The 24,069-nt window shown below is 35.1% G+C and overlaps 2 protein-coding genes across 2 annotated transcripts; one reads left to right on the forward strand and one right to left on the reverse strand.

The window, feature by feature from the left end:
- The first annotated feature begins 8,800 nt into the window (after positions 1–8,800).
- Positions 8,801–15,807, forward strand: LOC104100798 (diamine oxidase [copper-containing] 1, peroxisomal). Its single transcript, XM_009608126.4, has 12 exons — positions 8,801–9,305; positions 11,266–11,375; positions 11,598–11,903; positions 12,032–12,144; positions 12,238–12,568; positions 12,657–12,872; positions 12,959–13,195; positions 13,385–13,570; positions 13,689–13,829; positions 14,108–14,376; positions 14,616–14,697; positions 15,437–15,807. Exons 1-12 carry the CDS (start codon positions 9,074–9,076, stop codon positions 15,572–15,574), a joined length of 2,361 nt encoding a protein of 786 aa, XP_009606421.1. The 5' UTR covers positions 8,801–9,073; the 3' UTR covers positions 15,575–15,807.
- Positions 15,808–17,313: 1,506 nt separating this feature from the next.
- On the reverse strand, positions 17,314–19,351 carry LOC104100799 (U-box domain-containing protein 36-like). Its single transcript, XM_009608127.4, has 4 exons — positions 18,886–19,351; positions 18,080–18,210; positions 17,880–17,998; positions 17,314–17,729 (listed from the first exon to the last, which is right to left on the reverse strand). Exons 1-4 carry the CDS (start codon positions 19,094–19,096, stop codon positions 17,501–17,503), a joined length of 690 nt encoding a protein of 229 aa, XP_009606422.1. The 5' UTR covers positions 19,097–19,351; the 3' UTR covers positions 17,314–17,500.
- Positions 19,352–24,069: the final 4,718 nt, after the last annotated feature.

Genomic DNA, 24,069 nt, shown 5'->3' on the forward strand with positions numbered 1-24,069 from the left:
TATAGTTGAAGCAAGTAAATGGGTTATCTAAGATTGCACTTCCACAACAAGGTTTTGTTTTCTATTGCTACTGTTACTCTAATGAATGCAAGCTAAAGAAAATAGATTATAGATAAATATTTTTGAGGTTTTTCCAATTGGATTAAAGGCCTAGGGCTGTGACCATAACCTAAGTGTTTGCCTAATGGGATAAAGATGTTTATACTTATTTTATTGATTGGGGTGTATTATAGCTCTCATCTTTCTCAAGTCCAAATAGGTATCAACCAAAACGGTTGATAAGAGCTCAAGTCGGGTTCTTACTATCTCTAGTTTGAACCCTTTAATTAGGTTAATCAATCTCTCAATTAATCCAATTCCTTGTTAGCTAAGTTATCCTAGACTAAGTCCCTCTTTCTCAAGTAGAGACTAAGTCAAATAGGTATGAATCAATATTTGTAACCATTAATTCTAAAATTGAAGCATGAACTACGCTAAATAATCAAACACCAAATCATAAACAAGCATAAAATTAATCACCCGTAAGGTTTACATACTAGAGTTGGGCCACAACCCTAGAAAAAATCTAGCTATTCATAATGAGATTTGAAGAAAATAAAGATGAAAAGCTAATTAAACTCATAATGGAAGATTAAAAATGATGAAATCTAATGTTAAAATACTCAAATAAGCTAAAACTTCCTAAAATAGCAAAGAGAAACGGCTACAGCAGCTTTGTATGTTCAAACTTGACCTAATTTTGTGAAACTCGTCTACTTATACTGGGCTGAAAATCGCAGAAAAAGATGCCCCTCGGTAGGTTCTACGGCCGAACAATTCCATATGCGGTCCGCAAATTTCTTCAGTTGGCAGGAAGGTGAGTTCTGCGGCCGCACATTTCTAGACCGCGGCCGCGAGGCAATCTTCTATGGCCGCACAATTTTTGTGTGGTCTGCACTTCACAAAGGCTCCTGGATCTGGTCTTTTTGAATACTCTCTGATCGTTGACTCTTAAGCCCAGTTCTGTGGCCGCACAATTCAGGTGCGGTCCGCACATTGCTGAAAGTTCTGTTAGATTTTTCTTCTTGGTTTGCGGCCGCAGATGGAATTCTGCGGTCCGCAATTTCTTCTGCGGACCGCACATTTGTTCTTCTGCATCCTTTATTGCCTTGTGATTCGGAACACTCCTTTTTGAGTCAGATTTTATCTCGGGAGACCAAACTTCCATCATTTCTGCAATTTGCACAATTTCATTAGTTTCGGGAATACAATTCAATACTTTCGAAGTAAAACAAAAGCTAAAAGGTGCTAATAAACAGTCAAAATTCTCACTTATCATCTGGTCGGATAATTTATCCGTTTTTGCATTACCTATTTTCGATACGCTCATATCCGACCCCGTCAGCCCGTTTGCCACCCCTAGGTGTGACTACTCGTGAGAAGTAAAAGAAAAAAGAATATAGTTAAAACTTCCTTAAACCTCATCTCACATACATGAGATTAAAATTTATTGCTTAATTTCCAGCCTTTTTCTATTTGCTTCCCAAAGAGAAGAAAAAGTTCAAATAGAACGTGAATGAAAAATTAAGAGTAGATGTAAATGCTTATTGAAAAATGTATATCTAAACAAGAAACATAAAAAGGTGATAGATAAAGAATTTAATAAAACCAAATCGAAGATCTAGAGCATGGTGAAGGGAGAAAAAGAAGGTTGTGCATGACGCTAAAATTTTAGCTAGCCAGCCATTACTGTCAAAGATGGCGAGCCTACCCCTCCTATAAATCACATTACTCCCACAAGATCGAGGATAAGCTAATTTTATGGGTATAACTGAAAAACAAGTCTTAATTTATTCTTACATAAAATTTAACTTAATATCCCGGACAGAATATATAAATATATATGTATATATATAAAATCACGTGCAAAGCGCAGAACAAGAAGTTTATATTAGAGGTTCAAAGATTCGAAATTTGCAAAATGAAAAAGAAAAAAACAAAGCAGATAAGTGGTAAATTGCAAAAACTATATGAATCAAAAAGCTATAGACTGCAAATATGGTTCAACCCCAACCCCTCCCTTGCAGGTTACATATATAATTTTACTCCCATCTTCCTAAAACAAATTTGAAAAATCTTGACCCTTGATTGTTTATATACTACTTCGTCCGTTTTATATATTTACTTAATAATATTTCATTATTTGTTAGTTTAAAAAGAATTATATATTTTTGTTATATCTCTTCCTCGGTCTTCTGTAACCAAGATATCTGCTTGTGAGGACGAACCCTGAGATTTTTTACTTCCTCGTTCAACATACCACTCTTGGCATATTCCATGGTTACTTTACTTCCGGGAGCTGAAATTGTCAAAGAAACACAAAGAGTTTCCCAAGAGTCAGGCAGAGTATTAAGAAGCCAAAGTCCTTGTATCTCATCATCAAAATTAACTCTCATTCTAGACAGCTGATCAAGGACGCCCTGAAAATCATTTATATGATCAAGGATAGGGCTGCTCTCCTTGTATTTAAAGGTCATCAATTGCTTTAGCAGGAACTACTTGTTGTTCCCGATTTTTGAAGCATAAAGAGTCTCTAGCTTTTCCCACAATGATCTCGCATGTGTCTCATTCACAATATGGTTGCGGACATTATGTTCGATCCATTGTCGTATATACCCACATATGGTATCAGAGCTGGATATAACCACATTGGATGTTTGTCCTGATTTTCTTACCATATTTAGTTTTCCTATCTCTTGAAGGAAAGGACAACATATTTATCATAATTGGGTTTTCCTTCTTGTAGAAGAAAATTATAAATCTTCCATATTGGCTAGTCCTTCTTCTTGTAGGAAAAGGTTTGGACTTTTATAAATTGAAGATCCTTCCTTCTCATTAGTAGCATCCACAATGTAGCCATATGGGGTTTGAGAGTCATGTTTACGGGGAGAACTTTACGGGACAAGTGTTGGTGTGTCACTTGTGTTTGCCTCTTCGTGAGGTTGTTCTCTCGATATTTTGTACTCTCTTTTATATAGTGAATTGCTCATCTCCGCCGTGGACGTAGGTTAATTGACCGAACCACGTTAAATGTTTGTGTCTCTTTTGGTATATTTCTCTTCTGTTATCTGATTTATCGTCGTTCAAGATTTGCTTTGTTAGCTTCTGCGTGAAACCTATTTTTTTGATCCTAACAATTTTTTCATATTAAAAAAAAAAATTAACTTTAAATTTTGTTATTTTACAGTCAATAAAATATTTTTATAGTCACATAAATATCATAGCACATTTAATAAATAAATTTTAAAGATCTTGTTTTAAACTTCGTATTGAGTCAAATTCTGTCATGTAAATTAAAAGTGAAAGAGTATTAAATTACTTTAAAAAAAGGGAAAAGGGCCAATTATACCCCTCTACTTTCGGATATTGTCTACATTAACTTCCGTTATACTATCCGGCCAAATTTACCCCTACCGTTATACTATCTTACTAAATTTACCCCTGTCATCAGTAAACGTTTAAAAATTACCCATTGATCTGTTAGGTAATCTAAAATCTTCTCATTTTCTTTTATTTAAATCACTTGTTCAGAAATTACTATTGATGTGATTGCTAAAGGTACTAGACTATACAAATTATTCATGGATATTTTTAATTATCATTGCACCCACTTCTCTTCTTGTGATAATGAGTTTGAAATTTTATTTATTTTTTAACCATATACATATTGTAGAATTCACTGGGTCTATTTATTGTGTATTATATGCAGTTGCTCATCATGTATGTACATGTATATTCGTATATATTTTGTTATTGTATGGTTAGTATAGAATTCGATTGACTAACTTAAGAGTGCACAATGCGTAGACATTTGATTAAAGTAGTGTCGGCTCTAATATTGTAGTTAATAAGGCTTGTGCCTTAGACCCCCAAATTTGGGAGGCCCCATTTTTTTTTTAAGAAATAATAGGTTTATAGGTATTTAAAAATATAATATTTAGTACTTTTAGTACAAAAGTAAACTTTCTCATATAAAAGGAAAGAAATCATTTTTTGCTATGTAAATAAGTAACTGTTTGACGTACATAAAAATGGGTAGTATGAATAATTAATGTATGAATTAGAATTGATTTGATAAGAAAAATGGTATAAGTAGAAGATATTAATCTAATCGACATATTCAATTAAATAAAAAGACTTTTCTTTTTCAAATGCTTATATTGCTTATACAATAATATTAACAGTTCTTATAATAGTTGCCTCAGCGAAAGAAATTTATTAAAATTAAAATTGATAAAATCTTAGCTAAGATCAATAAAGTCTCAAGAAAGATTAAGTGAGTTGGCTATATTAGTTGGAAAAATATTATTTGAAAAAATTAATTATAAAAATATTATTAACAACTTTGCATCTCAAAAATCTAGAAGAATAGACTTCAAATAGAAATATATATTATAATCTTCTTAAAAAAAAAGTAGGTCTTACATTAAACTTTGGCTTTAGGCCACATATGCACTTGAGCCGCCCTTGGATTAAAGCAAAGTAGATTCGATAATGTAACGTCTCCGAAGAACTTCAACTTTTATCACTAATACTTGTTGTCACTACCTAAAATCCCACCACAGGTATCGTGATGGCACCTAGTCTCTAAGACTAGGTAAGTCGATACTTTCAACAATTAAGCCAGTTTATCAATGATAATTTAAAATAGAGTTTAATATGAATACTGAAACAAAAGAGAAACGAGCCTACGCGGCAATAATCATACAACCTCCCAAGACTAGGTAATACAGAGTCACGAACTCTAGCTGAATACATGAAAAGATCCCAAAGATCGAAATACAATATTGTTCAAATAACAAGCTGATATTACAATGAAAGAAAAGGACTCCAAAAGACTGCGATGACCAAGCAGCTCTACCTTAAACCCTCGCGATCAATAAACTAACTCTACCCCGAGTACGATATCTCTAATACCTGGCTCTGCATAAAAATGTGCAGAAGTGTAGTATGAGTACATCACGATCAATACCTAGTAAGTATCAAGACTAACCTCGGTAGAGTAGTAATTAGGTACAAGTAAAGACACCTACTAGTCAAAATAACCTGTGCAATATAGAAGTATAATGCTAATAATGAAAGTAGGAATCAGTAAATGGCAACAAGAATCAACATATGATATAAACATTAAAGTAATACGAACACCGTGAAAGTACCATTAAAACCAAATAAGGAAAACAATAACTACCAATTAAATTAAGCCGTTCTAGTACAAGTTTCGCAACGAAATTACTTTGAGATACCTTATCTCATAGTCACAAGTCACGAGTTTCAATCCACCATCATATGCTCACGATACCTTGTGCCCACATTTTAAATCACAACCACATGGACAACGCACGTGTCAATATCTCAATCCGCCCGGCATGATCACAGGCTCACAATCACAATCCGCCCGGCATGGTCACAAGCTCAATATCATAATCTGCCTGGCATGGTCACAGGCTCAATATCAACATGAAAGCAGATAATACAAGAATACATGGGCATGATCAATAAATGTTAAGTTTCATACTCCTAAACTAGGATAAGTGGCATGCTACGGTGAATGCTTGTGCGAGTGTACTATTACAACCCAAGTTAACAAATAATATCAAAGACATCGAGTAAATCATCGAAGCAACATAACAAGTCACGTAAGGTGTATGACATGCACAAAAAAAAAATACATAATCACACGAATATCACCAACAAAATGCTCCATGCCATCACACATCATCCCTGACATGGCCACCCTTATCTCTCTGATAGCCATCCGTATCAGTCCGTATAATAGCCACCCTTATCGTTCCGTCCGAACAATTACATAATAGCCACGCGTATCACTCTGTATGATCAACAACAGTGAGATGCCACCCTTATACCCTGCATGACAACAACAGTGAGATGCCACCATCATGCTCCGCATAACAGCAACCAATCCACATAACAATTCACATGTATTCACATCACAATAACACGACATATCAACTCATACCACAAGTGCTCATAGGCCACAACATTTTCAAAAGAACCAACAATATCAATATTTCCACAATAAATAGCCCATGGCTCAAACACAATGTATATAGAATCTCAATAACAACAAAATAAACGGGAAAGTAACTCAACAATGAACAACACCCCCTTTAAATACAACTTAAGTTAAAAGAGATTAATGACTTTCAATAATTTCAACTTCAATTAATTGCTTAAGGATAAACTCGATAATGAAGGTATTTCCATGAAATGGCAAACTTCGGATTCTAGTGTATGAAATAGGCTAACAAAAGAGATGGCACCAACTAGCAACTACGTCTAAATGCATGGGAATAACCGGCAACAAAAGGACATCATGTAACAACAATTTCAATTAAGAGTAACTCAACAATAAAAGAAGTCACATAATGATAAAAGAGGTAACAACACCAAATAAAGCACATAAGAGTAAACTTGACAAGTAAAGGATGTGACATGTAATGACAACTTCAAATAAAGCATGTGATAGTATATATGACGAACAAGAGATATAACATGTGCTAACAATTCCAAATAAATACATGAAAGAAGGCTAAGAGTCTAAACCGATCAATTTTCACATATAAGCCCGAGTACGTACTCGTCACCTCGCGCACACGGCTTTCACATGACACAAATTAGCACAAATGACTCAAATCCTAAGGGGTAGTTTTCCCACACAAAGTTAGGCAAGATACTTACCTCAAAGAAGCCAAATCAATACTCTAAAATATCCTTGTCATGTGAAACAATCTCCGGGCGGCTCAAATCTAGCTAAAATAACTTAATATCATAAATAAAAATCATAGAAAACGATTCCGGATAATAAAGTTTCGATCTTTAATGAAAACTAAAAAGTCCCTAAAAAGACAACCATGGGCCCGTACCACGGAACCCGACAGAATTTTAAAAAATACGAACACCTATTCCGATACGGGTCCAATCATACCAAAATTATCCAATTCCGACATCAAATCGACTTTAAAACCCTCATTTTACATTTTTGAAAGTTTTAATGAAAATCCCCAATTTTCTCCAACTCAAATTACTAATTTAATGATAAAAACAAAGATGAATAATGAAATATAATCAAATCTGGATGAAGAATACTTACCCCAATTCAAAGCATGAAAATCCTCTCCAAAATCGCCCAAAACGAGCTCTCTAACCTAAAAAGTGTTAAATTATCAAAAGCCCTCAAAATAGAGTACTTTATATTCTGCCAAGTGATTTACTCATAGCGATCGCGGAACATCACTTGCGATTGCGGAGACAAAATAATAATAGCTGACCAAACGTTCTTCACGAACGCGTAAAAGAAATCGCGAACGCGGTTGCACCGACGTGATCACGGACAACCAAGGCTTGATGCCCCTTCTAGCTTCCCTTATACGCGACCGCGTACCTTAGATCGCGAACGCGGCATCATAAGTCCCTCAAGCTTCGCGAGCATGGTCGCCTCTTCGCGACTGCGAAGAACAAAATACCTGAGTCCACCATAACACTACGCGAACGCGGAAGAACTAGTGCGAACGCAATGAAGAATACCAAATAATAGAAATCAACATTCCAACAATAGAAGGAAATGGCCCGTGGCCCATCCGGAAGATACCTGAGGCCCGCGGGACCCCGTCCAATCATATCAATTAGTTTCTAAACATAATGCAGACCTTCTCGAGGCCTCAAATCACATCAAACAACATCAAAATCATGAATCGCACCTCAAATCGTACTTAATGAACTTAGGAACTTAAAACTTCTACAACTCGCGTCGAATCATATCAAATCAACCTGGAATAACCTCAAATTTCGCATGCAAGTCCTAAATGATATAACAGAGCTATTACAACTCCCAAAATTGTAATACGAACCCGATATCCACAAAGTCAACTCTCGGTCAAACCTCTCAACCTTCCAAACCTTCAATTTTCCAACTTTCGCCAAAATGCATCAAACCAAACTACGGACTTCCAAATCCAACTCTGGACTTACGCCTAAGTGCAAAATCACCATACGAAACTATTGGAGTTATCAAAATACCATTCTGGAGTCGTCTACATAAAAGTCAAACTTCGGTCAGCTCTTGCCACTTAAGCTTCTAAAACAATAATCCTTCTTCCAAATCGATCCCGAATCATCCAAAAATCAAATCCGACCACACACGCAAGTCATGATACACATTACGAAGCTATTCGAGACCTTAAGCCATCGAACGAGACGTTAATTCTCAAAATGACCGGTCGAGTTATTACACTTGCAAAGTCTCTGTACCTTTGGTGCAACGAATTCATTAAAGTTGGGGTGTTGTAAATACTTTTGAAATTTAGACAAGCTACCTAATTTTATTCTTCAATTTACTATACTTTCTTTACTAACCATTGTATTATTTTAATATTTTTTCAATTAAAAAAGCAGGTAAATGTCAACTATTTCGAAAATAGTAGATCATGAAGAAGAATAAGTGACTTAATTAAAATGATTTAGGAGATTCTAGGCTACCTGACGGACCGATAGGTAATTTTTAAAAGTTTGTTGATTGTAGGTATAAATTTGGCCGGATAGTATAACGGAAGTTGGATATAGACAATATTCAAAAGTAGAGGAATAAATTTGGACCTTGTCCCTAAAAAAAAATAGTAGTGTCGATTGATATCTTGAAAATAAAATAAGTGACATGTTACCTCAGCTGATATATCAATTATTTTTAAAGCATACAAAATTTAAATTGTTAACAGGAACAATATTGTGTCCGGCTTCCATATAACACCATCTTTATCAGTGCAATAGGAAGAAAAAAAATCTCTCTCTAGTCTCTAGATCCATCCTTTCATCTCTATAAATCTTAAACCCAGAGGAGTTCCAAGAGTCACAAACATACAAACACAGTCAAGAAACTACATACAGATCTAGAGACATAATTTGAAGAGACGCTGAAAGTCATTAAGTTATATATAATCACAGTATATGTCAGTAGCCTCTAATAATCACTGTTGGGGGTTCTCATCACAACTTTTTTACTAGCTAAGCAGTACTCACAATGGCCACTACTAAACAGAAAGTGACGGCACCTTCTTCTTCGACTGCTCCTTGCTGTCCTTCCACTTCCATCCTCCGTCGTGAGGCGACAGCTGCCGTTGCAGGCGTGGGCGACGGCCTGCAAAATTGGAACAACGTCCCGTCCGTGGATGATAAGCAGAAAAAGACGGCCTCATCAGCTCTAGCGTCATTGGCAAGCACTGAACCTCTTTCCTCCAATACCTCTACCAAAGGTAATACCATACTGCAACATATATCTCTCGCTAATTATTCCAACAGTTTCAATTTATGTGTCTTAACTTGAGTAGGCATGAAGTTTAATTAACAAAGTCGAGAATGACTTTTAAATTAAATCTTGTGGTATTAAACTAAAGATGTGCGTAATGTACCAAAATGCCCGGTGAAATTCAAAAATAGCCAAATTTATAGTGGTAATTAAAAAATAGCTACAGTTTTAAAAATAATCGAAATTTAGCCATTTTTCATGTAAAAATAAATTTGAACGAAAACACTGTTCAAAATCCGAAAAATATTCCAGCATAATATACTGGAGTTCCAGTATAATATACTGGTCCAGCATAATATGCTGGAAGTTCATACACATGTGCTCCAATCTCCCGTATATTATGTTGAAACTTTTCGTGTGTTGGAGTTTCAGCATAATATGCTGAAGTTCATACACAGGTGTACCAATTTTCAGTATATTATGCTGGAACTTTCCGTGTTACAAAGTTCCAGCAAAATATTGGCTATTTTTCAATGACTTTATAAACGCTGACTATTTTTCAATTATCAGTGCGAAAACTGGCTAGTCCGTGATATTTTACAAAATGCCCTTGAATTTTGTGGATTAAATATGTCATGTGAAAAGTTGGAGTTAGAAAGCTATTAACATAGAAAGAGATTTTTTTTTTTTTTTTTGAAATTGCCTAAAAAGGAGAATAATATACATAAATTGAAACGGACGAAAGGCGCGTATATATATATATATATATATATATATATATATATATATATATATATGCTTGTAAAGAATTTTTACATTATTCTTATAATTTTAATTACTTGTAGCAAGTAATTTGTCTCATGAAGCTGTCATTTTTTCATACGGTTACCTTTCATGTAAAAATTCTTTTTTACTGTAAATGTTTAGAAGTTAAAATTATAAACTAATAGGGGTACTAGTTTTTAAAATTTATCTCTTTTCCTTCAGGCTTCAGAGAATAATATTTCTCGGTGCATGTCTTGTACGCATGTGTATATATGTAGTATAGTTATCCTTAAAGAATTCGGTGCCTCTATCTTTTTATTTATTATATTATGATAATCATAGTTGTTACGAATACATACAAACAAAATCTTCAGTTTAGAACCACAGCTAAGGCAATAGTACCTGCTTTAAGGGTCCGTGAGCGATTAACTAAATATAAGATGAAGGTGGATGATTTATTTAATTTAATTAGATCTTGAATCTTGTGTTCTTGATATATGTGCCGTTTGAATGTAGTGCTTAATTAGTTTCATGTTTTTCTTTAATTTCTGATCCTTTGAGTTGTGGAGTGATTGGTTGACAAGAAACCTATGAGTTGTTGTTCGTAGCATTTCTACCGTTTTAAAACTAAGGATATGTCACTTAATAAATTGTTTAAGAGTTTAACGGTGTAGAAAAGGTTTACTAAGGTCACTTAATACTCCCTCCATCGTGATTTATGTGATCTAGTTTGAATTTTAAGAGTCAAATTTCTTAATTTTGATAGTAAATTCGAACATAAAATCTTTAAGTTTTTTGAAATAAAATTTACGTATTTGGAAACTTCTTAAAAAGAACTATAAGTTACAATAATTAACAATTCAAAATATTTAAAAGGCATATGAAAAAATTACGGTCAAAGAAAAACTCGTTTTGACTCTCGAAGTTCGAATTGGATCGTATAAGTAATTATAGGTATATGATAATTAAAAATGGTTAAAATTCGTGAAAACACTTTTAACATTGTCATTGTACATAACTTATAGTACTTAAACATTCTCTTGAACTTTCCTTTAGATACCCTAAATAGATGTGAATACATAAGTGCATGTATGATTTCCTATATATAGCTGGTTCTACACTTATGATTTCCTATATATAGCTGGTTCTACACTTACCATTGCCATTGCTTGAAGATTCATAGAGTAATATTAATGGTGCAGGTATACAAATCATGACAAGGGCTCAGACTTGCCATCCTTTGGACCCTTTATCTGCTGCTGAGATCTCTGTGGCTGTGGCAACTGTTAGAGCTGCCGGTGAAACACCTGAGGTTCTGCTTCTTTTGTACATCACTTGTGTGTAGAACTTCTTTTTTTCCGTATCGGACCAACAAAGGACTAAATGTCACTAGAACGTGGCGACAAAACCACTCTGTCTGTCACTTACAACATATTTGTGGAACTAGTTTTATTTGAACAAAGTGACATTTTTTTCCACTAATTAACTCTTGTTTTATTTTTCCTTTCAAAAAAAAAAATAATAATAATTTCAGGTTAGAGATGGGATGCGATTTATTGAGGTGGTTCTGTTAGAACCAGATAAAAGTGTTGTTGCATTGGCAGATGCATATTTCTTCCCACCATTTCAGTCATCATTGATGCCCAGAACCAAAGGAGGATCTCTAATTCCTACTAAGCTTCCTCCAAGGAGAGCTAGGCTTATTGTTTACAATAAGAAAACAAATGAGACAAGCATATGGATTGTTGAGCTAAATGAAGTACATGCTGCTGCTCGAGGTGGACATCACAGGGGAAAAGTCATCTCATCCAATGTTGTCCCTGATGTTCAGCCACCCATAGTATGCACTTAACTCAGCTTTCTTTCTCTAGAACATCAGATAATTTCCGGCATCGTGAAATGTTAGGCTCTATAGCTGCTGTGTGTTTGTTATGATGCTTATATTAATTTTGTTTTTTCTGATTGTAGGATGCTCAAGAGTATGCTGAATGTGAAGCTGTGGTGAAAAGTTATCCTCCCTTTCGAGACGCAATGAGGAGAAGGGGTATTGATGACTTGGATCTTGTGATGGTTGACCCTTGGTTCGTTAGAATCTTCTTCGCCAATCTTTCCATTTCTTCTCTATTGAGAAATGCCACTCTGTTTTGACCTGAATGCACTTTAATTTCCTACAGGTGTGTTGGTTATCATAGTGAGGCTGATGCTCCTAGCCGCAGGCTCGCGAAACCACTTGTATTCTGCAGGACAGAGAGTGACTGCCCAATGGAAAATGGATATGCAAGACCAGTTGAAGGAATATATGTGCTTGTTGATGTACAAAACATGCAGATTATAGAATTTGAAGACCGAAAACTTGTACCGTTACCTCCAGCTGATCCACTGAGGAACTACACTGCTGGTGAGACAAGAGGAGGGGTTGATCGAAGTGATGTGAAACCCCTACATATTATTCAGCCCGAGGGTCCAAGCTTTCGTATCAGTGGAAACTACATAGAGTGGCAGAAGGTATTCTCATTTTTTCAGTCTTGTTTTGGTATGAAGCATTCTTTGTCTTTATATAATACATTGACATTGTTCACTTCCTGCGTGACAGTGGAACTTTCGGATTGGTTTCACCCCTAGAGAGGGTTTAGTTATACACTCTGTGGCGTATCTTGATGGTAGCAGAGGTCGTAGACCAATAGCACATAGGTTGAGTTTTGTAGAGATGGTTGTCCCTTATGGGGATCCAAATGATCCACATTATAGGAAGAATGCATTTGATGCAGGAGAAGATGGCCTTGGAAAGAATGCTCATTCACTGAAGAGGGTCAGTTACTATTCTATGATCTAAACATTGTAGATCTGAATTCTTTTCACTTTAATTGCTAATGTCGAACAAAATAATTGCTGCAGGGATGTGATTGTTTAGGGTACATAAAGTACTTTGATGCCCATTTCACAAACTTTACGGGAGGAGTTGAAACGACTGAAAATTGTGTATGTTTGCATGAAGAAGATCACGGAATGCTTTGGAAGCATCAAGATTGGAGAACTGGCCTTGCTGAAGTTAGACGGTCTAGGCGACTAACGGTGTCTTTTGTTTGTACAGTGGCCAATTATGAATATGCATTCTACTGGCACTTCTACCAAGTAAGTTAATGTGTTTTACATGGATTATATAAACTAGGTATTAGCTCTCCCTACACGACTGGTGATAATGAAACATAATTACAAGTTTGCATTTGGAATTTCTTCAGGGAAACGAAGAGTTTGCTGATCATAATTGTCTTTGATTCAGTTACCATTTTACAACTGTTTGTACGCTATATGCAATTGCAGGATGGAAAAATTGAAGCGGAAGTCAAACTCACTGGAATACTTAGTTTGGGAGCATTGCAACCTGGAGAATATCGCAAATATGGTACCACAATTTTACCAGGGTTGTATGCACCAGTTCATCAACACTTCTTTGTTGCGCGAATGAATATGGCAGTTGATTGTAAGCCAGGAGAAGCACACAATCAGGTAACTACTATGACTATTTATAGTAAACTTCAGTTTTCATAATAGTAACTGGTATAGATCAGGTTCCTTCTAATCTGGTATGATTAATTTTTTGCGTTATACAAATCTTTTTTTCCAGGTTGTTGAAGTAAATGTCAAAGTTGAAGAACCTGGCAAGGAAAATGTTCACAATAATGCATTCTATGCTGAAGAAACATTGCTTAGGTCTGAATTGCAAGCAATGCGTGACTGTGATCCATTCTCTGCTCGTCATTGGATTGTAAGAATCCACACCTGACTGTATTTACCTTTAATTGCTTTTATCTCACTATGATAACTAGAAAGGAGGATAGACCTCTTGTTTCTCTGTAAAGCATTTTATATAACAAGTTTTTTTACTGAACTGTATGTTCTGGAACTGAAACTGGGCACCTTTCTTATGTCGTCCAATTTTTGACTAATTTAATCCTAAAGACCCTTTTGATGCTTGGTTGTGGTTTTGATCTTAAGACCGGTGCATGCTACATAAATTTGACAATGAATTATCTGACTTTGTAGGTTAGGAACACAAGAACTGTAAATAGAACAGGACAGCTAACAGGGTACAAGCTGGTACCTGGTCCAAACTGTTTGCCATTGGCTGGTCCTGAGGCGAAATTTTTGAGAAGAGCTGCATTTCTGAAGCACAATCTATGGGTTACACAATATGCACCTGGAGAAGAATTTCCAGGAGGAGAGTTCCCTAATCAAAATCCCCGTGTTGGCGAGGGATTAGCTTCTTGGGTCAAGCAAGACCGGCCTCTAGAAGAAAGTGATATTGTTCTCTGGTTAGTTCTCTAGACAACAATCAAAACTATCTTACTGCAGTGGATATTTGAGATTTAAAATAGTCTGCAAAATGTCAAATGGTCGAAACTTTCTAGACGTCGAACCTTCTAAAGTACTTGAACAAATTTATATCAAATTCACGTATGACTAGTTAAATATTCTGTAAACTTTTCTTTTTCTTTCTTTGGTGGATATTGAAAAGTATGCTTTGAAGTTTTGACAACACCGTTTATTGTAGGTATATTTTTGGAATCACACATGTTCCTCGGTTGGAAGACTGGCCTGTTATGCCAGTGGAACACATTGGTTTTGTGCTACAGGTAGTTGAGAATGCTATGTTAGCTTTTACTGTTTATTTCCCATCTTAAACATCTCAGTGATTTAGCTGAGTAGAACTCAATACTGGAAAAGCATATTAGATTAAAGGTAAAGAATTATGCAAGATATTCCGGTACGAGATCTTAAAAGAAAAAGCAATTCGAAAGAATGCTCATTCACTGAAGAGGCTCTGGGGAAGGGATTCTGAATCAACAAATAGTAAGTATTGCATGAAATGATCTTAGAATTCTCCTTATATATCATACTCTCTAAACCAGGTTATGCGTAGCCTCTTAGTGATAAATACCTCCATTTATTCCCTTCACTTGAATTACATCTCCCACTTTATCCGAGGGTCTATTGGAAACAATCTCTCTGCCTTCCCAAGACAGGGGTAAGGCCTGCGTACACACTACCTTCTCCAGACCCCACTTGTAGGAATTCACTGGATTTTTGTTGTTGTTGTTGTTGTACTTGAATTACATCACTTGCGCCAACCTGCATAAGTTGATGGTCCCAATCTAGGGAAGACAATCCAACTCAAATACAATCTATGCAGTGATACTTTAAATCTGAAATTTACATCCTTAACAAGATAAGATGTACCGCTTAGTAAGACCAATTTCAGCATCAGTAGTTTTGTCGAAATAATGAACATGCTATATTATACTAAATGCAGCTTGTGAATTTGTTCTTGCCTTTCCAGTTTGGGTAATGTTTTTTTTTTCCCTGTTGGTGCAGCCACATGGATTCTTTAACTGCTCTCCGGCTGTTGATGTCCCTCCGCCCTCTGCATGCGACTCGGAAAGCAGAGACAGTGATGTTACTGAAACCAGTGTAGCAAAGTCCACTGCCACTAGCTTGCTGGCCAAGCTTTGAATGGTTCTTTTATCTTCACATGAGTCCTCCTCGCCTATTTACCAACGGATAGCAAACTTCAGTTTTCTTTTGATAGAGTATTGAATTAGAACATGGTTTTGACTAGACTCATATATGGCACGTTTAAGCAAAGCAAGTCCCTTTGGGGTCGTTTGGTAGGGCGTATAAGAATAATGCTAAATAAGGTGTATTAGTAATGCATGGGTTAGTAATGCAAACATTAGTTATACAGAGATTATTTCTTATGCATTGTTTGGTGTGATGTATTAAAAATTAAAATGCATTGTATAATTTTTAAGAAATTTAATTGTTTACAAAAATGCCCTCCATATTCTTTAACTTAAGGGACTCTAAGGATAATTTTGTCTTTAACCATGCTAATGTATGCATTAATAGCCTTTGTATTGCTAATGCCATGGTTTTCTATGCATTAGCTATACATAGGATAATACCAAATAGAGTGTATAACTAATGCTTGTATTAGTTATACATAGGTTGAAAAGGTGTACCAAACAAAGCATTACTAATACACAAAACTAATGCATGCATTATTTTGTCTGACACACTACCAAACGACCTCTTTGTGTATTAATCTTGAACAATGTGCTACAGGGAAAAACCTACTCCAATAAATGTAACTCTCAGTCTTTGCACTTCATTTTGTAATATAGTTATCCTGGCTATTTGTACTGTGTTCCAAGACCAGCAAACATATCCATGTTTCATGCCCTTTCTCCTAATGACTGCCTTGAACACAGATTTCTGTAAACTTAGCCTGGTAAAAGAACAGAAGTGACTAAGGTTAAAAATAAGATCAAATTGGATACAAAATTTTCCTTGACAGTAGTCGAGCACTTATTCATATCAATACACTCCCTTGGTTAGAATATGAAATCTATGCATCTAAAAAATGCATAAACCTCACATCTTTTTCAAAAAGATGATACGTACAATTTGTCCAATTTTTCATTTACATATATCTGATCGAGTAAACCAAAACTAGTGTTAGTTTAACAAATAGTGGTTTGTCAAAAGAGCAGAATGATTATCATAAAACAAAAAGTTAAATAAGAATTGCAATATTACCTATGCTTTAGATTGCTTACTATAGTTGAAAGTGATACATGTTGAGTAAGGACTGTTCTTATTTGTTGCAACATTTGAACTGGTCAGGAGGATCTTTAGATGTTTGATATCCATCAAAATGGTTCTAGAAAGCAGTAAACTTCAAGGATAAGGATGTTACTTTTTCCACTAGGTTAATGAGCTAGCTATAAGTACAAGAATGTATATAGCACTAATTTTCAATCCAATTTCACCACTAATTTACACCCTAACGAAAACTTGTGGTTTGGGCTGGGTACAACTGGACTTGGGCCTGCTGCCTACATATAACTCATCTTTTCCTTCGTTCTTTCTTACAGCCTATAGGAACTTCTTCTATCCCAATATTTTAGTTTGCTTCTGTAAGGTGTCCACTCAATTTCACCAAAATCCATGTAACAATTACAAATCTTGTGTTTTGCCGGATAGTGATGTTTTACAATACAGTCGCAGACTGCTGGTATATGTAGTTTCTAGCCTCTAATATATATAATGTTGTAATAAACTTCCAAGAAAGGAATTTCTTATTAGTATATTGGAACTGAATATACTTTTCTTTTCTGCTATAACCAGCCATTGATTGTTCTGTTGTAGATGTCCTAAAGTACTATGTTTTGGTATCGCCAAAATATGAATAAAACGTAACTATAAATATTTTTACTTTGGATATTACATTCCAATTAGCAATGCTACCATTGCACTATTAAAACTGAATAAAGCTACAAGAGGTGCCTAGCTCTTTCCGATTATCTTTTCTATTACATAAGAGGACAGAGAGACCCAAATTATAGTTCAAGAATCAAGAGACTCACACCGCTACAACTAGAGTATAAACTCTTTACCTATTTGCTTGCTACATCTCAATCGAAAGCATATGCATCCAAATAAATTCCTTTTGGAATGCCTATATCCAAGAGTAGAGTAAGAATTACAACTCTCTTTTAGTTGTTGCACTTGATCCTTCTTAATCCTTTTTCCAGCACAAACCAGCGTAACCACACAGGAATCTGGTGCATTTTTTTGTACAAAATCACCTATTCCTTGTCCCTTCCTGAAATTGCAAAAACAACAGGACCACTTTTCAATTCTATTAACTATATATATAGTGGAGTAGTACTTCATATTTCATGAATAATGTCACTAGTCTAATATAATTAGAGACATAATTTGAATCTGTAATAAAGAGGTAGAATATATTTACCCTGTGGAAGTTGATCGCTTAGTTCCAACTATAAGGCTGGTTATGTTGACAACAGAGATAAGGTCGAGTAATGCTTTAGATGGTGAGTTGCTCTCTACAAGCATAGTATCTATAGGTACCTGCACCCAAAATTATTCCAGAATTAATCAACCTAATTTGGAAATTGATCGAATGTCATGTGAACTTTCCAATATACATACACTTGCGCCCTTTTTGGCATCATTGCAGAGGCACATGTATTTTTCCAAGAGATTTTTCCTCCTGTTATTCTCTTCATTGATGTAGACTTTCACCTGCTCTTGGCTCAACTGGTTTCTTGATAACTTCCCAACTATCATACAAAATTTAACTTTAGCAACTTCGGTCAGAATGTCCCAAGTCCTTTTGCTTTTTCCTCCTTAAATTTTTCAAAGAGTTCAAGAACCATAGAGTTTAATACGCATCGAGTTATTAGAATGCGATTGAGGTATATTCGCCTCTGCACTAGGTTCTTAATTGTCAAAAGACTAGATAAATAGTGACACAAATCCTAGGCTTCTTTGTCAAGCAAAGAAAAATTCTTATTTTGTGTTCTACAGAAGCACCATGTTTTGAATTTTTGGTGTATGTTGATGAAAAGTAGACACGCCTTTTAGCAACTTGGAGCATACATAAAGGTGGTCATATGAATCAGGGGAGAATCATGTCGGTAAATTGAAAAGCTTACCAGCTACAAAAATTCCTGTATCAATCTATGTTTTTTTGTTGAGACGAAGCATTGCATATAGAGAATGTTGTAATATGATTCGATATGAATTTTAAGGGAAAAAAATTAAAATTTCTGGTTTTAAACATGCTATTATATAATTGTGTGACTATAAAAACTTTTCATTACGGGTAATGTGAGTAAATAGAAAGTTTAAAGTTTATTTTGAAATATAAAAATATGTCTTTCTTGTTTAACGGGATATTAATACGGAAAGTGTGTTACATAATTTGAAAAGGAGAGAGTAGTAAAACTAATTACCTGGGGTATGGAAGTAGGTTATGGGAGGGAAAACATGGACAAGGCATATGTGAACTCCTGGAGAGATGGCATTATCAAGTGCCCATTGAAGAACATGCAAGTCATTTTTGCCAACAGCAATATAGATATCATTTTTTCCACCATCTAATTTGCTGCTAATTGTTACACTCTTTCCATCTTCTCCTATCTCTTCGATTTCTCCAGACATCATCACAAATATTTCTTTCTTTTATTATGCAATAGCTAGTTATTTGTACACCTTCATCTCTTCGGTAGTCCAAAAAGGAAAAGGGTGGGGAGAGCTTATATGTATACAGTGGACTAGAATAGGGAAGAAATGCTTAAGAAGGAAAAAGAGTGTTACTACTTGTGAATTTATTTATTCCTAATTGTGACTTACATACAGAGAAATATATTCCATAAATTAGAGTTAATGAGGTCTAAAAGTAGTCTGTTTAAATGCAGAAAAATGTGGTAAGAGTGGAATTGTACAGATCAGATTGCACGACAAAATTGGAGCACTCACCGGAATTATGCAAGAAGACAATTTTCAGATCTAGTGATGTTATTTTTATATAATACTAGTAGTAGATTTACATAATCTCTCTCCTTTTAAGAAAGAATCATAAAGAATAGTTCTCTTTTGTTACCACCATAACAAGCGGACAAGATTTGCATCTCAACATGCTTACTGATCCATATCCATTTTACTTGAGAGAACTTTTTAGGCTCATGCTGGTGGTGGATACACCATTCACTATAGTGTCATCCTACATTGTTTCACAACAAAATAAATCTTTATTCATGTGTGTGTAAATAATTTTTTTTATAAACAATAACTATGATTATATACAGTTGACTGACACTTCTTGAAGATAGTACAACATAAATATCAATTTTGTAAAAAAGGTAAACCTTAGAACCACTACACCATCCCAGACCCAAACATACGGCACTCCAGCAGCGGCTGAGCTACAATATATACTAGGGGTGATCAAACATACTTTGCCGAAAAATTATACTGTAAATATAAATCAAATATCACTTCATATGAATATATATTACCATTTGTTAATGCAAATGAGAGAAGTAGTCCAGCATTTTAATTAAAATAAAACAACAAGTCTTAAAAGTATATTTCTATTTAAATAGAATAGATGCTAATTAGTCAGCTTTAGCTCAATTCAATGGGGGCATATGTAAGATTATTAATTCGCAGTTATAGCAGAGATTAAGACACAAGCATGAACATAATCTAGAGTTAAAATTTAAGGAAGCGTACCGTTGAACTCCATTGATATGACAACGACAGTGATCGGCAATTAAGCATGAGACCAACTTTCACGATCTATTAGATACGCGCTCTCACGAGCCCGGAGAACTCGACTGATGGGACATCTACCGTTACCACGTATTCAAGAGGTAGAATAGCTAGGGTTGTCTAATAGCTAGGGAAAGGGGGATTGACCTCTATTTATAAAGAGTGCCTACCTATCACAGACCAACTGTTATTGTGCCTTACTTATCTACACACATAATATTCAATATTAGGCCTTTTATTTGTCCACCACTTCGGCACGTCATTATCCATTCAGGCTATAACCAATTAACGTAAGGCTTAAAAATAGCTATCTATATCCTGAATAAGGTTACTACAAAACCTGTCTTGAAAACTCGCTTTGAACTATGGACAACCCGAAAACCTAGCTTGAACCACATTTGGGGATGTCCAACTGAAGTTCGTATTTATTCACCCATAGAAAAGAAAAAAAACCGATCCTAAAACTACCACTTATTTCTTTATAGGCTATCCTGGTCACTCTAAAGGTTTTAGGTTTTTCTGTCCTGTGCGTGGCACTAGAATTGTTGAGTCCATTAATGCAAAATTTCTTAAGCATGATGTTTGTGATTGTGATTGTTCATGTGGAAAGAAATTATGTTGATAGAGAAGGAAATCATTATCCTTGTACATGTTGTACATGAAAAGGTGTAAACCAACCTATTCATGAGGGGTAGAATTATGGAAACAATAACGTAGATCCCATGGTCCCTAAGCAAAATAAACCACTCTGTAAGTCACAAAGAGAAAGAAGATCTGCCATCTCTAATAATTTTATCGTGTATGTGACAGAAAATTTTGGTGATATTGGAGAGCTGACTGATCCTTTATCATATGCTCAAGCTATTTCCTCTCCATATGTTGCTTAATGGCGTGAGGCAATGAAAGATGAAATGCGCTCCATGGAACACAATAGAGTATGGGACTTAGCTGAATTACCTGTAGGTTTTAAGCCTATTGATTGCAAATGAGTATTTAAAACCAAAAGAGACTCCAAAGGAAACATAGAATACTATAAAGTAAGGTTGGTTGCTAAAGGTTACACTGAGAAAGAAGGCATTGATTATAAAGAAATATTTTCTCCTATTTCATCTAAGGATGCATTTAGAGTTGTGATGGCTCTCGTGGCTAATTTTGATCTAGAGTTGCACCATATGGATATTAAAACTACTTTTCTGAATGGGAGTTTGCTTAAAGAAGTTTACATGATCCAACTTGAAGGGTTTAAAGAAGCTGGTAAATAACATCTAGCTAGTGTGCAAGCTTAACAAATCTATATATGGGCTTAAACAAACCTCCAGGCAGTGGTACTTGAAATTCGATGAAATCATTACAAAATTCGGATTTGTGGAAAAAAAAGCTTGATGAATGTGTTTATCTCAAAATAGCTAATGGTAATTTTATTATTATGATTTTCTATGTTGATGACATTCTGCTTGGCACAAATGATTTGGGCTTGATGAATGAGATCAAACAATTTTTGTCTAGGTCTTTTGATATGAAAGATCTTGGTGAAGCCTTTTTTGGTTTTTACGATAGAAATTAAAAGGGATAGGTCTCGTAGTTTGTTGCGTTTATCACAACGTTCCCGTATTGAAAGTGTTCTTAAAATTTTCAATATGCAAGACTGTAAACCTGGTGTTACACCGTTGTGAAAGAGGATAAACTTAGTAAAGATCAATGTCCGAAAAATGAAGTTGAAAAGAGAACCATGAAAGATGTGTCATATGCAAGTGTTGTTGGTTGATTGATATATATATATATATATATATATATATATATATATATATATATATATTTGTACAAGGCCTGATATATCATTTGTTGTTAATATGTTGGGATGGTTTTCTTCTAATCCTAGGTACGCACATTGGGTGGCTGCAAAGAAAGTGATGAGATATCTACAACGCACCAAAGACTTCATGCTTGTGTATGGAAAAGTTGATGATCTAGACTTTCTGGTATATTCAGATTCAGAATTTACAGATTGTCAAGACACTATAAAATAAAATTCTAGGTATATCTTTATGTTGGCTGGAGGTTTCATTTCTTGGAGAAGTGAAAAATAGAGCACCACAGCTACGTCCACGATGGAAGCAGAATTTATTGCTTGTTTTGAGACTACCTCACATGCGATCTGGATGAGGAATTTCCTCACTAAATTGCAAATTGAGAATTTTATATCTAAGCCGGTGACTATTTTCTGTGACAACAGTGCATCTATGTTTTTCTCTAAGAATAACAAGAGGACAAGAGGCTCAAACATGTTAGCCTTAAATTTCTTAAGATCAAAGATATGGTAAAAGAAGGTAATATATATATTGAGCATATTAACATAAAATCTATGTCGATTGATCCTTTGACTAAAGGTCTTATGCTTGTAGTGTTTAATGAACATGCTCAAAATATGGGTATTTTAGAGTCTTTTGATGTGCTTTAGTCACTGAGAGTTACTTTGAAATTGCTGACTGAGATATTGCTTTTAATAAATTCTATATTCATGCAAGCTTGTGTTATTTTGTATTTGTTATGCTTGTTGACTAACATGATAATTTAAATATTTTTTGTTTCCAATTGGATATTGCACAAACTCATGGTATCTTTGAGTTTTGCTGCTTGTTGCCTTGATTATCCCGGGTAAGACACAAGGGGAACCTCCTGAGGTGATATGATTTTTGTGTCACTTGGACGCTCCTGAGGCGATATGGTTATTATATCACTTGGAGGATTTTTTCTTTGTAAGAGGTGTGGCTCTGTTCACGAAGATGATACGTTTAGCACACATGTTTGATCCATATTGATGAAGATTCTTGCATATGTGATCATATATATAATTCTTACATTGAGATGATGTGATGCCTGCTATGATTCATTGTTAGTGTTCTCCATTGAGACTTGATGTATTGTTGTATGGGTCATTCTATTATTGGATATGTGAGTAAAACGGCCACTATAGAGTCTAAAATCCTTTTCAAAATGATTTTCTCAAAACTCAAAGTTTTAAAATTGTTTTCTTGTCCTCAATAACGTTGGCGTCCAAGTGGGAGAATGTTAGAATTTGGACTTACATTAATTGGTTATAACCTGAAAGGATAGTGACGTGGCCCAAGTGGTGGATAAATAAAAGGCCTAATATTGAATACTATGCGTGTGGATAAGTGATGCCCAATAACAATTGGCCTGTGATGGGAAGACACTCTTTATAAATAGAGGCCAACCCCCTTTTCATTAGAAAACCCTAGCGTATTCTGCTTCTAGAATATGTGGTAACGGTAGATGTCCCAATAGTCAAGTTTTCCGGGCTGTGAGAACGCGTAGCTAGTGGATCGTGGAAGTTGGTCTCAGACTTAACGCCGATCACTGTCGTTGCTGTGTCAATGGAGTTGAATGGTACGCTTTCTTAAACTTTAACTCTAGATTATGTTCATGTTTGTATCTTAATCTCTGCTATGACTGCGAATTAATAATCTTATAGCAGATTCTTACCAATACTCGAAAATGGTCTAGATAAAGAAGACAGAAGCTATAGCTGATGGACGAAGTATCCTGTATCCTCTACTTAAAAAGTTGGTTCATCTGTTTTGAAAGAGGAATGCTAATAACAACATCCCACCAGCAAGAAAATACACAGATACGACACCAGACAAAATCACATTTCATTATCCATCACCATTAGATATTCTTTGATATCCACCTGATCTATCTTAAAATGTATAAATGCTTACAGACAGTTAACTAAAGTCAGTTCTACTCTAGCAAAAACATGACTAAAATTGCCCTTCTTCTTCCCAAATTGCTGCTTGTCTTGAAAATTTTCTGACTGTGTATCTGTTTGGCTTCTCAAG

Source organism: Nicotiana tomentosiformis, chromosome 10, assembly GCF_000390325.3.
Source record: "Nicotiana tomentosiformis chromosome 10, ASM39032v3, whole genome shotgun sequence".
Lineage (NCBI taxonomy): Eukaryota > Viridiplantae > Streptophyta > Magnoliopsida > Solanales > Solanaceae > Nicotiana > Nicotiana tomentosiformis.

Coding starts and splice junctions, on each gene's coding strand:
- LOC104100798 (XM_009608126.4), top strand. CDS start 9,074: ATGGCCACTACTAAACAGAAAGTGACGGCACCTTCTTCTTCGACTGCT. Junction 9,306..11,265: donor CTCCAATACCTCTACCAAAG/GTAATACCATAC, acceptor TTAATGGTGCAG/GTATACAAATCATGACAAGG. Junction 12,145..12,237: donor CTTGTGATGGTTGACCCTTG/GTTCGTTAGAAT, acceptor AATTTCCTACAG/GTGTGTTGGTTATCATAGTG.
- LOC104100799 (XM_009608127.4), bottom strand. CDS start 19,096: ATGATGTCTGGAGAAATCGAAGAGATAGGAGAAGATGGAAAGAGTGTA. Junction 17,999..18,079: donor ATGCCAAAAAGGGCGCAAGT/GTATGTATATTG, acceptor TTTTGGGTGCAG/GTACCTATAGATACTATGCT. Junction 17,730..17,879: donor AAGCGATCAACTTCCACAGG/GTAAATATATTC, acceptor TTGCAATTTCAG/GAAGGGACAAGGAATAGGTG.